The sequence below is a fragment of the Balaenoptera borealis genome (assembly GCF_965194805.1).
Source record: "Balaenoptera borealis genome assembly, chromosome: X".
Classification (NCBI taxonomy): domain Eukaryota; kingdom Metazoa; phylum Chordata; class Mammalia; order Artiodactyla; family Balaenopteridae; genus Balaenoptera; species Balaenoptera borealis.
The window spans coordinates 40,212,192-40,228,226 of NC_138881.1; the positions used below are offsets into that span (position 1 = coordinate 40,212,192).

The window sequence follows — 16,035 nt, forward strand, 5'->3', positions numbered from 1 at the left end:
TCACATTTCAGGTCATCAAGAAAATAACAATTTCTGTTCAGTTAACATAAATATTGGTCCAGGTGACTGTGAATGGTTTGTTGTTCCTGAAGGTTACTGGGGTGTTCTGAATGACTTCTGTGAAAAGTAGGTTTCCAAACTGAATTTTCTTTAAACATAATTATTCAAAAATAGTAATTGTAAAGGGCAGCTTACTAAGCTGGATATCCTAACGCATGTAACCAGTTTTCACTTACCATTCAGCAGAAAATTCATTTAAAATGATTTGATTACAAACCTATTATTTTGTGTTATTGGGAATACTTTAAGAAAGATGCCTTGAAACCACTTCATGTAGTAGTAATAGTCTTGAATTTAGGGGGTAGAAATTTGAGTTGTTTACTGGGTTCATTAAACAATTGATGTGTAAATACTTGTTCATGTGAAAGATCTGTATTAAAAGAAAAATTATTCTACTATAAATGGTTTTAGAAGTGGAAGGAATTCTATAATTGAGTACCCTTATAGGTGGTTAATAACACAAGCTTGAATGTATTACTCTTTGCTATATCGTCATGATATAAATTCTTTTTAAAACTACATTGACAACTTTTCCTATAAAGGAATTTTATAAAATTTAAACAGCAGCTTCAGATTTTGTTTCCTAGAATTCAAAGAACTCACATAGTGGAAATGTTCCTTTCCTTAAGATCCTAGAAACTGTTCATTTAATTATCTTGTATTAAAGGGTACCTTGGAATTGTTTTCATTGATTTAAATTTAATTATTTGTCTTACTGTGTTTTAAAAAAAATACTCCATTACTTAAGAACCTGATATTTTTTCCATTAAAAATTGGAAAATTATTATGGTTAAACACATAAATTATACATACATTTGGTGTCATTCCCCCCAGCCCAGTAAGATAAAGAGAGAAAAAAACACCAAAAACATTTACATATGAGAGACTTTGAAAACTAATTACACACATATTCCACATACTAATTTATAATATTTAAATTATGGGTTAAAAGATCGTTGCCATAAATATCTTGATTTAGTATGAAGTGTAAATATAGTTGCAAAAACAACCATAATAATCCAAAATTTCTTTATATACAAGCAAAAGATAATCACCTTTTATTGTCTTTACTATCTAATGTATAGGTTTCCTTTAATGTAAGAAAGCTCAAGATGTGGAATTTTAAAGTTTCAAATGCTGTGATGAAATAACCTGATCTACTTTAATCTATACTGGACCAGCAATCTAGTGGTAGCAGAGAAAGAACTGTGTCATGTAGGAAATCTCTGTTGTGCTGCAGGAATATTTTTATTTCTTAAACTTTGAGATAGTAGTACATTATTGCAGCTATAGTACAGTGATCCTTGTTCATTATTTCTGAGTAGGGATTGACTATTGTTAGGATTTAGTTTTCTTTCCTATCTGAATGTAGAGGCAACCTGAGAATAAAGAATAATTAGAATAGGCAGATAATGTCTAAAAAGCTTGAACATGTGGATAATTTAAAAGTCTGAAGGGTTAGGTAAATTTAAAACTAAGTTGCAGAAATAGCACTTGCTACCTCTGCATTTCAGTGTAATTTTGTTTCACATAAGGATACTTCCTTTGATATTAACTGATTTGACCATGTCTGTATAGTTTGTTTTACGACTTTAGATAATATCTGTCATGAAATAACCATTCACTTGACTATATGATAAAGAGGATGCTTGATTTTTTTCTTTTTTGTAAGTTTGATTTTTTGTTTTTTTAACTTAGCTATTGATTATTAGGTGGTCTTACTTGATTGCTTGCTTGCTTTTGGTTAGAAAGTTTTTTCTAATTTTATAACAACACATGGGTTAAGCAGGACTAGGATTTGTGTTTACAACCATATTTGGCTTTATAGGCAAGTTTTTCTGCACTGTATGTAGTGTAAAAAATACTTCGTATCATATCATGATGAAGTAGAATAAGAAGCCAGATTTTAAAGGAAAAGCTTAGTAATATGATCTTTAGAATGTTTCCAAAGTATCGGTGGTGGTGGTAGTGGTGATGATTGTTATTTGTGCATGTATGTTCATTTTTGATAAAGTTTTTTTTTCAACTGCATAGTTTTAGTTAGCTAGTCATCAAAACTGTACAGAGACTGACGTGCTGCTCCCTTTCCTGCTTAAGATTCAAAACAGTAGTAGAGAACATTTCTGTTTTCTATTCTGCTTTTCCTCAGACATTGAACTTATATATCTGCCATGGCGTTCCTGTTTATGGATTTAGATGACTTGATGCCAACTCCACCTTCCATTTACCTGTTAGAGATTTCTAGATGTGCCAAGGAAAAGGGTTTGATCAAAATAGCCTGTAGTGAAATGAAATTAAAGGTTAATATATATAAGTGTTACTTAAAAATAGCTTTTGATTTCATTTGGATCTTTGAAAAATCAGTGGAAGGTAGTAATACTGATCTTTGGATAAGTCATCTACTACCTAACTGTAACTTCACTCACTTTACATACTGCAGTTTCTTATTGCATAAGCAGTAAGTTTCAAGTGCAATGAATGAGCATATTTTTAAAAACTTTTGATAATGTCTTTCAGTCTTACAATGAACTTACTAAAGTACTTGATCCATTTGCAATATTTTTTCTTATTCCAGAAATAATTTGAATTTCCTAATGGGTTCTTGGTGGCCCAACCTTGAAGATCTTTATGAAGCAAATGTTCCAGTGTATAGGTTTATTCAGCGACCTGGAGATTTGGTCTGGATAAATGCAGGCACTGTGCATTGGGTTCAGGCTATTGGCTGGTGCAACAACATTGCTTGGAATGTTGGTCCACTTACAGGTATTTTAAAGAATATGCTTTAAAAAAAAAAAAAAAAACTAACAACTTTAATTTATAAGGGATTCTATCTGATGGGTTTATTCTTTTTTTTCTTGGAATATAACTCACTAAAAATTGGAGGAAGAATGCCTCCTTGAGTAAAATTTTAATTTGTAGTACAAGATACTAAGTTAACAAATAGAAATCCAAGACTGTAGATCTCAGCAAATAACAAATTTATGTCTTTATATACAAGAGGTACTTTTAATAATTTTTAGAGTGCTTGGTTTTTAAAGGAAACCCTTTATGGGAGAAAGCAAAGTACAAAATTTCATTCTTTGAAATTTTTCTTTTATCTGGTATGTCATATGAATAGCCCTGTTATGTCAAAATCTGTTTGATTTATGCCTGCCTTCAGGCAGTAGATATTTAAGATTAAGAATATGGCCTCTGGAGCCAGAAAGACCTGGATTTAGGACCAGGACCTGGCTTTTGCAACTTTGGGCAAGTTATATAACCTCTCTGGGCCTCAATTTCTTCATCTGTATAATGGAAATGATAAAATTAATAAGGTAATGGTAAAGATTAAATGGTATAGTGTATCGAAATACCTCAGAACAAATGCGTGGCACAAAGTTATAGTAAGCACTCTTTACATGATTGCTACTATTATTATTACCACAATTATCAAAAAAACATTAAAAATACTTTTGTAATGTTTTGAGATTTTCAGAATTGGTGTTGATGATATCACCTGAGAAGGTGATAATGGTTATCTTCATATCTTTGGTACTTTGGGTTGCTTTATAACTGTTTTTTTTTTCCTAGCCTGCCAGTATAAATTGGCAGTGGAACGGTACGAATGGAACAAATTGCAAAGTGTGAAGTCAATAGTACCCATGGTTCATCTTTCCTGGAATATGGCACGAAATATCAAGGTCTCAGATCCAAAGCTTTTTGAAATGATTAAGTAAGTGCTTTCTAAAACTGCTGTAGTCCCTCTCTTTTTGGGGAGTGTTAACTATTCAGTACTTTTTCCCCCCATAGACTTATGTTGACATCAAAACAAAATGGTCCAGATGTCTAGCAAAATGTAATATAAGAGAATCCACATGTTAAAAGTATTTTTCCCTTCCCCATAGTCAGTACACTATGGTACAAAGAGGAACAAAGGCACAAATAATTCTAAACCAGCAGATTCACAAACAAACCTGTGCTGAACCACTCAATTCCTAGGAGAACTTTAGTTTTAATATTGAAAGACTGCACTTAGTATCAGGGCGAGGGAATGGCATCACAAAAGTATTTTCTGGTACAGAGAAATTAGCATTTAATATAGGGATTTGACTTAAACGTTAATTTTAAAATTTTTAATTAAATCATCCATCTTATAATTGTCCCTTTTCTTACCTGCTTTAAACACTTAATTCAAGTTATTTGAATACATATACCCCAGTAACCTTCTCATTTATTGTCACAGTTTCTATCCTAGCTATTTTATAAATCTATTTAGAAGTAATATTTTCAAACAGTGCTATATAGCAGTGTTTCCCTAAACTGTGTTTTCTACCACTATTATGTCTAACCCCAAAAGGTGGGGAATTCTGGTCAAAGAAATATGGGAAACGATGGATTATATAAAGTTCAACAAGTCCTTTATTTTCTAATTTTTTGTAAAATGTTTTAGAGACTATAAAGTTGGTATTATTTTTTGTGTGGGGGAGAAGGATTATAATGTATTTCCCAAACATATTTGTTTGACCAGTATCTTTGAAGAACTGATATCAAAAACTCATTCTGAAATACACTGCTTTATACTCACTGATAAAATAAGTTTGTCTTCATCTTAGTTAAAATAGTACTTAAGTATTTTTCCTACAGCTATATTAATTTGGTCAGCATGTGTTGTTTTCAAACTACTGTTTTTTGAAAGGAATCCTAGCTTATTAAAGTGATTTCAAACCTAAATCTAAAATTTTATTCAAACAAAAACTGTGGGGTCAAGGTAACATGCCTGTGGATTATCTTATTCCTTTTATCATTTGCACTAGTTTTTCTAGTCCTGGGCAGAAGTGGTAGGGGGAGACAAAAGGTAACAAAAAGCAAATCATAGCAAGTAATGTACAAATCCTTTAAAAAGTTGGATCTTAGGTACCATACTCTATAAATGTAATTGGTAATGGGGTTATCCTGTTATATCTCAGATTGGTCTTTTGCTCTGAATATTAAGTTCAGGGTTACTTTTGGGAGAAAAAATTACATAAAGTCACTGAAGATATTTAGTAAGCTGGAAATAGGCATAAACTAGAGGCTGATTCAGATCACCTGACGGTAAAGGGATGGTGCAGTATAGAAACAATTTATATATAACAGCTACGAAGACTGAAAGTGACTGATTACATTTTTGGATAGGTTAGGATTTTATAATTGGAAAGGATTTTAGAGGTCATTTAGTTAGGACTTCTGCTTAATGCAGTAATCCCTTCTATAACATCTATAATTTGTGGGCATCCAGCAACTTCTTGAACATTCTCATTACCTCACTATAATTCTTGGAAGTTCTTTACAAATTGGCCTGTAATCTACCTGTCATTTGGTCCCAATTCCCTAAATATATTTGGGATTTAGATCAGATCCCATTCAACAAGTGTTTGAGAACCAGCTCTATACCAAACACTGTTCTAGGCTCTAAGGATAGACATAGCAGTGTGTAAGTTAAAATCCCAGACCTCAGAGGACTTAAATTCTAGTGGAGCAAGGCAGACCTCCAGACAGTTGAATAAATTACTGATAAATAATATGACTAAGACAAAATAGATAATATTTAGGGGGTGAGGGTGAGAGTGCTGCTTTTTCTAAAATGGTCAGGGAAGGTGTCTGGGAAGATGAGTTTTGTGTTTAGACCTGAATAATGAGATGGAGTCAACCAGGCAGAGATCTAGGGGTACACCATTTCAGGCCCAGGGAGCAAGTGAAGACTGAATTGGGAATAACTTTGGCATGTTTATAGGGCAAAAAGACCAGTATGACTATGGCAGAATGAGAGAGAGGGGTAACAGTAAGCTCAGTGAACTGACCAGGAACCAGATTGTGCATGGACTTTTAGAACATGGTAAGTTTATAAATCAATTCAGGGTGTTACAGGTTACCATTAGAGGATTTTAAGCAGGAGAGGGATGGGTTCTGATTTAAACTTTAAGAAAATGAATCTGGTTGCTTTGTAGAGAATGGATTCCAAGGGGCAAGTTTAGAAGTGTATGTAGGGGGTCAGTTAGGAGGCAGTTGCAACAGGATAGACCATCCTGGACAGACATTAACCCAAGGGGGTAGAAAGAGGGATTAAAGTAGGGGCTGTGGTAGAGCTAAAAGCTCACGGCACTTGCTCACAGATTGGATATTGGGGGAAGAGGGAAAAAGGAATCAGAGAAAAGATTATTGTCATACTCTCTTCTTCCTATCTGGTCTTCGGTATTTAAACATCTGACCTCTATCATCTTTTCGTCCCGCTCACCCCCATCATCCTTGTCGTCCTTCTAGACTCCTTCCAGTTTATCATTGTCCCTCTTAAAATTTGAAATGTTGAGCATTGACACCTGCATTATCTTTATCTTAAGGTTGCCTTGTGTTAAAATTGGATACACATAATTTGAATATTTTTTTACTTAAAATCACTGGTGATACTGTTGTTCCTCATACCTTCCTTACATTTATTTAGCCTAAGTAAATGCACTTATGTACTTACCTTATTCCATTTTTACTCTGTGCTACAAAGTGTCCAATCATTTGAATCTTGATTGCATTCTTCATTATATTAAGAATTCTGTTCCCAGCTTGAGTTGTCACGAGATATGATTAGCAAGCTGTTTGTCATCATGCAGATTGAAAATGTTAACCATAAATCCAGACCCCTAGGCCTTACTCTATAAACTTCCTTTTTAAAATACAGTCATTCATCTATTGCTGAAAGTATACTTTTCACCAGCCAACATTGCTCCCTTTCTTTTGTTTATACTTTCTTTCATTTAATGAATATTTGCTGACTGTATACAAGGCTCTGGGTTAGGCACTGAGAGGGTATGTATATGTGTATATGGCATAGTTCCTGTCTTGAAGTAAAAGTTAGTGCATACAAATAAATAGATTGAAAGAAATGCAACAGACCCACTCAATTCTTTCCAGCCCCACGGAGTCAGAGAAGTCTGTGTATTTTGGGGAGCAGATATTTTGTGTGAAGGGTAAAGATGTGGAGGCAGGGAGAGGAGAGAGGTATAGCACCTAAAGCCAACTTACGACCAAACTCTTGCACCATCAGAAAGATTCCCAAGTTCATCCATAACACAATAGTATATATACATACCATGTCTCCTTCAGTCCAACACAGTCATGTTTTCCTTCAGTGAGGGAATAAATCCCTTTTCTTCAGTAGAGCTCCAGACAAAATATTCAGCTTACGTTGGGAGACCCTGTTGCACTAACTACTAAAATCATACTCAGCATGGTAAGCTGCTTACATTGTGAGCAGCTCAGGGGAAGTCCGGCTGCCTAGAGGAAAGGTAAATGCGTACTCGCTTCAGATTATCTTCTCTTCCACCTGCTCTCGTTTTCTCCCTAATACCTCCTCCTTTGCCCTCCCTTCTGACTTCCTTCCCTACTGTGTATTTGCACGAACTTAAATGTATTATATGATGCAACTCTGCTGTATATATGTTGACAACAGTTGGTGGTATATTCTGGCTTGAGTGTGCTCACACACAATGTGTGTGATGAGTAGTAGAAAAAGATATAGTTGTAAAAGTTCTTAGTGGCAGATCATGTGTTGTGTGCCCAACTTAAGTTTATTCTGTTGGAGAGCTTTTGGTAGGTTTTTAACTAATACGATCTAATTTGAGTTTCATAAAGATGTTTCTAGCAGTTAAATAGATAGAATTAACTTCTGGATGATAAGATAAAGAAGTGAATCAAAGATACCCTGGGTTTTCAAGTCTGAGTTCTAGATGGTTTAGTAATAATGTTAGTTAATAAACTGAGCTTGGTCCTTAGCCAGGCACTGAGCAAAGTGCTTCCCAGACTGTATCTCAGGTATGCCTCTCAGCATCCCATGGTCACCCATTTGGTTAGAGCGAGATTTAAGCCCATATCTGTCTTATGTAAAAGCCACTTGGATATATCTGTGGCATGGGGCTTCATTTTGAAACAGTGGCAGGTTTGAGGAGCCAGTAAAATAGTTGTATAGAGCCGTTTATTAGAAGCTGTAGTAAATGCAGGATTCCAGAGAGCAAAGTCAGAGCTGACTGACTAGGGGATCTTCTACCTAGTGGCTCGTGATTGCCTTGAGAGGAAGAGGAGGGGGGAGTTGGGGACAGAACTTGGGGGAATACTTCTATTTAAGAAAAGCAAATAGGTGAACTAGATAAAGGTCAGAAGACAACACAGAATATATTGTTACAGAAATAGAGAGGGAGTCTTTTTCCGCAAGCTTAGTTTCGCTTTAAAACTGTTACATCCACATCATTGCTTTGCTCCTCAAGTCTAGTATTCTGCCAACAAGGGAAGTGGTATTAGTTTGTTCTGGCTTGTGAGCTATACCAATTCTTAAGAAATGGTTCTCCATTGCAGTTCCTTCCCTCTGCTTTGAGTCATTTTCTTCATCTCCTTCCTGTTCACTCTACCATCCACAACAATTTGACTTTCTATATGCTCCTGTCACTTCTCTTGCTGAGGTCACCAGTGACAACCAACTATTCTAAATGTACAAAGGCACAGATGTACTTTCTTTAAAATCCCCATGTGTACCTCCAGTCTGACCCCCACTTACCTTGTCAGCCATTTCTCCATTTCTTTTAGATGTGTGCTTGAATTTTCTATTTTTATCACTTTATTTGGTATTTTAAACCGTCTTTAATATGAACTGCAATTTTTACACACCATCCCTTTTCTTCTTTGAATTATCTTTCAGTAAAGCATTAATTCAGTATACATTGAGCGTATGAATTGTAGGCTATTTAAAAAAAATAATAATCATCACCTAGGCATAACAAGTGAATGGAGAAGATTTGCAAAGATGGTCTTCTTCCTTAACTTTCTCCCTGGATTATTGCTTTTTTTTAGTTCTTAAAATACTGTGAATTTACAATGTGTGACTTTTAGGTTTTCATGGTTAAATGCTTAGTCTGCCCAACCATAAAGAATCTAAGGAAAATTTACTTTGTGCCTTCTTATCCAGTCATTCACTCGGCTCTACCCAGTTCTTTTCATTCTTTTATTTGTTTAATCTACATTATGAACTGAGTTGGAACTCAGGTATAGTGCTAGGTGACAGAAGGATCTGATCACTTCTCAGGCTGCTTAAAATAAATGGGGAAATAGTCAAAACGTTCAAATACATGATCTTTGCTTTAATGATGGAGATACTGTTTTAAAAAAAAATGGGAGAGCATAGAGGAAGGCGCTTCTGAGAGAGGGGAACATTTAGGAAAGGCTTTATAGAAGTAGTACTACAGCTTCATAGTCCTTTATCCTAAACCCCTTAGGCCAAATGTGTTTTGGTATTCAGAATTCTTTGGATTTAGAAAGGTAAAACAGTACATTTATTTTACCCTCCCACCAGAGTTTGTGGCAGTGTGCTAGCATCAAACACATTAATATTTCTGCAGTAAAACATATAAATAGTCACTCTGATGAGCTAAGTGAAAACTATAAAAAGCCCCAGGTCAAGTTTCAACACCAATGAGTTTATGCAAAATTTATGAAAAATTTGTGGGACTATAAGAGATTATGAACTGTATTTGCACTGAGTGATTAATAATGGGACATGATGTTCTCTCCTGTTGTCACCTACTAATCCCTTATTATCATTTTGAGAATGAATTACCTGTGGTTATTTTAAAAAGTCAACACCACTCTTGTTTTTTTCTTTGCACTTTTAAATTCAAGTTGGGTCTTTTAGAGCCCTACAATTCCATAAAGTCCTTTATCTGAGTAAGTCATTTAGTAAATCTCAAAATTTCTACATTCTAGCTATTTTTCTAAAATACGCTAATCTTCATACTCCTTCACATTCTTCCAGATGTCTCCTACATTGGCATGAGTCAGTATCATTCAAGGAATATTCATTATCTTGATTACTTCTTTTCATATTTCAGTGAACTTGACTTGAAAAGTTCACAGCCTAACTCCTTAGGAACATTTTAGTGGAAGCTCAGTGCATAACTTCTCTTTTGGTTTCCTTTCACTGTTCAAATGAACATAAACTTTTTTCCACATACCCCATATGCTGCAAGTAAGCTTAGTTTCTCCTTTAGACTAAACTTTCAAATGTCTCTCAGGATTAAGCCCTGCTCGTTCATTTATATCAGCTGAAGAGTATAGATTTAAACTTTTGTTGCTAAAAATTTCAAGTAGACTTCACATTGGCAGCAGCTGCTAATGAGAAGCCTTTAGAATTTCTAATATTTTTAATAATGATCAAATTTGCATGCTAGATCACTTGACAGCAAGATGAAGTACTAAATGGAGGGCAGAAGATTTAGAGGCATATTAATTAGAAGGTAGTTGCTACATTTCAGACAAAAGGAAAGACAAAGGATAGAAGGTAAAATAGGCATATTGATTGATTGGGTGGTAGAGGTGAGAGGGGAATCAGTATTGCTGGGGCTTTGTCTTGGGCCATGCAGTGGGATATTTGTGCTTATTGATGAAACTGGGAGTAAAGGAAGAAAAGAGGAAATGGGTTAGATATAGGACATGATGATTACCAGATTGGCTGGCTTTAGACACGTAGAACTTGAATTCCTTTTACGATGTTTCAGTGGGAATCTCTTTAAAGTAATCAGATGGATATATGGTTCTATTGTTTAGAGAAGGAGTCTGAGATACACATTTGTATCTCTCAGCTGGCTGATAGGTAATCCCTGCTAAGGTATTATTAGCTGTTGAGTTTTCTGAACCATTAGCCATTCTTAAAGTAGAGCAGTGCCCACACAAAGAAATGAATTAAGGAAGACAATAAATGTAAAGCTACTGATCTCTTCCTTTAGTTCACTGAACTGTGACCGTTTTTCCATGTTAATATATCTTATCCTTTAAAACATATTAAATTTGCCTGTAACACATTACTGCATGCCCCCTCCCAAGCTTACTTATACTTTTTCCTCCAACTTTTTCTTTTGAAACTTTTTTATTCTACAAAAAAAAAGCTGAAAGAATAGTGCAATCAGTACCTAGGTAACTTCATCTGGAGTCATCAGATAAGTTTTTGCCACATTTCCCTATCAGTCTCTGTATTCACATACTTGCGCACATACTTTTTTGGCTGAGTTATATGAAAAAGTAATTTGCAGATGTTGTGACACGTCACCCCAGATATTTCAACCTGTATCTCTTAAGAGTAAGGATATTTATTCTCACATAACCGCAGTACCATTTACCATACATAAGAAATATGGAGTTCAATAATAATCAGCTAATACATAGTCTACATTTAAATTTCCCAACTACCCAGAATGTCTTTAGCTCTCCCCCTCCCACCCCCATCCAAATTGAATCAAGGTTCACATTGAATTCAGTATGTAGTCATTGTGTCTTTAGTCTCTTTTAAATCTATGAGAGTCTTTTCTCATGATTTTTATTTTGAAGAGAGCAGACCTTTGTGTTGTATAGAGTTCCATATTTTGGATATGTTTTCTCATAATTTTATTTGGGTTATACATTTTTGAGAGTAACTGTTGATGGCGTTTACCTTTGGTAAACCCGTGTCCCACTCCAGTAGAGACTCTGTTATAGATATTTTCATTAGTGAATCCTGAGTGAATGAAGTTTTAAGTAGGCAGTTTAAAACTTAAAGTTGAGAGTGGGGAGATTATTGCTGCTTTTTATCCATCTTCTTCATAATATGCAGTTTTTACCCTTTGATTTTAATTTTAAACTAGTTGATTGAGAGCTAAGAGAAACCCTCATTCTTTACAAATTCATTGTTCCCATTTTCAGATATTTGAGATACATTGCTTGGCCTACATTTTCTCCCTATATAGTTAGTAGTGCAAAGGCTCTTTTTCACTTCACTTTCATAAGACTCATATATTCATTATGTTTTAGCATTGAAGTATTTCTTTTAATAGGATCCTTGAAAGGAATCAAATGATAACGTAGCAAGTGAGTAGTGCAGAGTCTTGGTAATGATTAGACTTCCCTGTAGATAACAGGCTTTCAGAATAAATGGATTCTTTTTAGATGCAGTTAACTGGTTTAATCTCAGTGGTAGATAAGGCCAACTCCAACTAATATGGTATAAATTGTTGCAATCGTGTTGGAGTATTAGCAAGTTAAGGTAATGATAGTATGTTTCTGATACATTGGAAACTCTGGTTTCTTCAACTACTTTGTTATTCCACTTAAATCACGTAATAAGTAGTTCAGTATATTTTACAATGTCAAAAATCAGAATGCCAAAGAGCCCATTTTCCTCTGACAGGTTCAATATTAGGAAGTCTTAGACTTCGGAGGAGCATATCAAATAGTAATAGAATGTTGGGAGGTGGGATGAATTGGGAGTTTGAGACTGACGTACATACACTACTATGTATAAAATAGATAACTGAGGAGAACCTACTGTATAGCACAGGGAACTCTACTCAGTGCTCTGTGGTGACCTAAATGGGAAGGAAATCCAAAAAAGAGGGGATATATGTATACATATAGCCGACTCACTTTGCTGTACAGCAGAAACTAACATAACATTGTAAAGCAACTATACCCCAATTAAAAAAAAATAGTAGTAGTAGAGTGTTAATTTTCAGAATACACATTCTCTTGTCTACCTCCCCATAATCTGCCATATGTTAATACATTCTAAAAATACTGATAAGGTGTAAGTCAGTAGTTGAAAATAAATTTTCTAAAATTTCAACAGTTCCAAGTCCATTGAAAACCACTCCCCACAAATTTAATTTCTTGTCATATCATTTTGTCATTCTTTTGACCATCTTATAAAGCACTGTTTTTATATTTCAGTTTTTAAATGTAATGTCTTATATGTACAATATTAATGTGCTTTCCCTTTGCCCTTTGTGTTATGTGTTTGTTATTATGTGTTTGTTATTTGCCTTCCCCTTTTAATTTTACTCAGTCAGTCTTAGAATGTGTGCTATTTAATATTCCAGTGAAATATTACAGGCAGCACTGTGTAGTTGTTTGGAGTCCAATCTGCCTTCAAGTCTTAGCTTCTCCATTTACTGGCTGGGGGATCGTGGTCAAATTACTAAACTTACTAGTCTTCATTTCCTTTTCTGAAAATGGGGATAATAATTCTTTCTAATAGCTTTTATGAGTATTGTATTGGTCTTAGCATAGAGTAAGCACTCAGTAAATGGTAGCTGTTGTGATAATTATTATTAATATTAATTATAGAAGGGTCAGTCACCTGTTTTTTAAGTAAGTTAGTATTCATGGACCTAGTTCAGTGGTCCTCAACTGCAGGCAGTTTTGCCTCCCCCAACCCTCTTCCCCAAGGGACATATGGCAGCGTTATGACTTCAGTGGGAGGGGTGCTACTGATAGTTTGTGGGTAGAAGTTAGGGACAGTGCTAAACATCCTACAATGCGCAGGACTGTCCCCACAACAAAGAATTATCCAGCCCAAGATAACAATAGTGCTGATGTTGAGAAATCCCGACCTATTGGACTCTAGACTAACACCTTTTCAATAATCTGTTTTATGTTCTTTTAGGTGTAACTATTACCCTTCCAGTTGGCATTCATTGCACAATTTTTTCAAATTAAAAAATTAATTTAGTCATTAAATAATTATTTTAACACAATTTTAAAATTTCACATACCAAGATTAAATATTGATCACTAACTTCCAGGCACTAATCTAAGCATTTTATGTATATGTACTCCTCATAATAGTACTGTAAGTTAGATGTGCCTTCCTTACATTTGAGAAAACTGAGACTTTCGTGTGAAGCTGGGATATGAACCCAGGCAGTCTCCAGAATTGGTGCTGTTTCCTACTCTCTGGCTTTCTCTCTGTGATTGATCTCTTATGGCTGTAATCATAAAAACATGGTGATTTGCTGAAAAATACTGTTACAAATTTTAGACATTGTTTCTGATGAAGTAAGGGGTTCGACTGGTTCTTACTTGGCCTAATTATAAGAATCAACCAAGACTCTTATTAAAATAGATTTCTAGACTCTGTTCCTAATAAGTAAATTCAGAGCTCTGTGTGAAGAACCCTGGGAATCTCTTTCACAGTGAATGGCCTAGATGAATCCTATGGTCCAGACAAGTTAGGGACACCCTAGTCTAGGTTCGATCTCTTTTAGAACTAAAAATATTTTTGTTTCCCCTTTTCTTTCACACGTATTATAGATTATTACCCTATCTATATAATATATACTTTATCACAAGCACTGAGGTTTTGAGTATAAATTAAAGCAGACTGTTAAATATTAACTCCCTTTTCCCTTTGATTCCCATGTTTAAATGGATATATGAGGTGTTCTACAACTCTGTAGTCATAGGCTGTTAGCCTAATAATTGAGTCCAGTCCATAGTTAGCATAGATTTTAGTGCTGTTGTCCTTGGGAGTCTTCTAATACACCATTGGGTTAAATATGCAATGCTTTGTGATAACATTGAGCAAACAAAATCTAAAAATTCTAAAACTCTGCATTCTCATGGTTAACATATATTTGCTTTCATGCGTGTTTTTTCTATCTGAGAGTTTAAAATTCTTAAGATACTCATTTTATCATTGACTGAGACCTTGATTTTCAGCCATGTGGTTGGTTTAAATGAAACTGTTATATGTCTTACTGACATTTAGACACTCACTGTTGTCCTAGGGGAATCCACCTTTGGAGTGACAGGTGGGAAGTTTTGAGGGCTCACATGTTGGCTCACTTTGCCTACATGGCTCCTTCAGTAAGAGAGACTGGGCAAGGCAAGGCACTTCTTGGTATACTTTTAAAATTTGTACATCATCTGCTTCTTAGTGGCAGAGATTGTTGCCATAAAGACTTTAAAAGTGCCATAGCAAGTTAACCCATGCTTCATCTTGTCTCCACACCGATATTTAGGAACTTACTTTGGAAACGTAGTCAGGTTACCCCCAAAATGTCATACTAGTTCCCAGTGTTTTCTTAACTTCAACGTAATATATTGAGTTGGCCAAAAATTTCGTTCGGATTTTTCATGTTGCGGAAAAACCCGAATGAACTTTTTGGCCAACCCAGTAATATCGCTCTGGCTTCATTCCTTTGTTCTCTTACCTCAGAAACGTCACCCCAAGATTAAAATCATAAGAACAGTTGTTTATTCCCTAAATAATCCGGGCACTACCTTTGCTCATGGAATTCCTTTTGCCTAGAAGGTGCCTTCCTCCCACTTCTCCTTCCTGTCACATCTAAATTGACAACTTTATGAAAACTGTGAGTTCTGCCTCCCTCTCCTTTTAGCATCCATGGCATACTAAGTCTATCTTTTGCCTAATGTGTTGATTTATAAATATACTGTGTATGATCATTTGTCCTCATATTATTGTCTTCAGTTTTTTTATTGTAATATTTCAAGTATATTTTCATTTCTATCCCCTATGGCAAGCCGTTTTCTAAAATTCCATCCCATTTTAGGTTTCATCTTTGCCAGATGGGTTTATGGTTGGATTATATTCTTCTGTGTAACCTCAAATACACCCAGCCCTCAGTCAGCCTCTTCCTTGTGATTTTCTTCCAAGCCAGATCTGCCTTTTTGTGTAGTCTTTTATCCAAACAACTAAAAACAGTACTTGAGTCCTGAAACCAGATTGATCCTGACTGATCCTGAAAAGTCAAAGGGAAGTTTGATTCCCAGCTTCTCTAGCTCCTGAAATCATTTCTGACCCTGTTCCTAAAATGTATTTAAAACAGCATCTTCTGTCTTCTACAGTTTTACACATTTTGCTAGTGATTTATTATTTTTTTAACAAATTGAATTCTTTTTTTAATACAAGTGTGGTTGTTTACAACGTTGTATTAATTTCTTCTGTACAGCAAAGTGGTTCAGTTTTATATATATGTGTGTGTATATATGTATATATATATTTGGCCACACTGTGTGGCATGTGGGATCTTAGTTCCCCAATCAAGTATCGAAGCTGCGCCCCCTGCAGTGGAAGCGCAGAGTCTTAACCTCTGGACCGCCAGGGAAGTCCTAGTTATACATATATATACATTCTTTTTTATAGTCTTTTTC

General features: G+C 35.1%; 1 protein-coding gene across 9 annotated transcripts in view; it reads left to right on the forward strand.

The window, feature by feature from the left end:
• KDM6A (lysine demethylase 6A) overlaps nucleotides 1–16,035 on the forward strand; it is a 206,950-nt gene that overhangs the window by 182,577 nt on the left and 8,338 nt on the right. For all 9 annotated transcript variants that reach the window (XM_082378060.1, XM_082378062.1, XM_082378061.1 and 6 more), the window contains 3 exons: nucleotides 12–126; nucleotides 2,636–2,823; nucleotides 3,631–3,772. In XM_082378060.1, coding sequence (XP_082234186.1) covers nucleotides 12–126; nucleotides 2,636–2,823; nucleotides 3,631–3,772 — 445 coding nt within the window. The remainder of the gene's footprint in view (nucleotides 1–11; nucleotides 127–2,635; nucleotides 2,824–3,630; nucleotides 3,773–16,035) is intronic.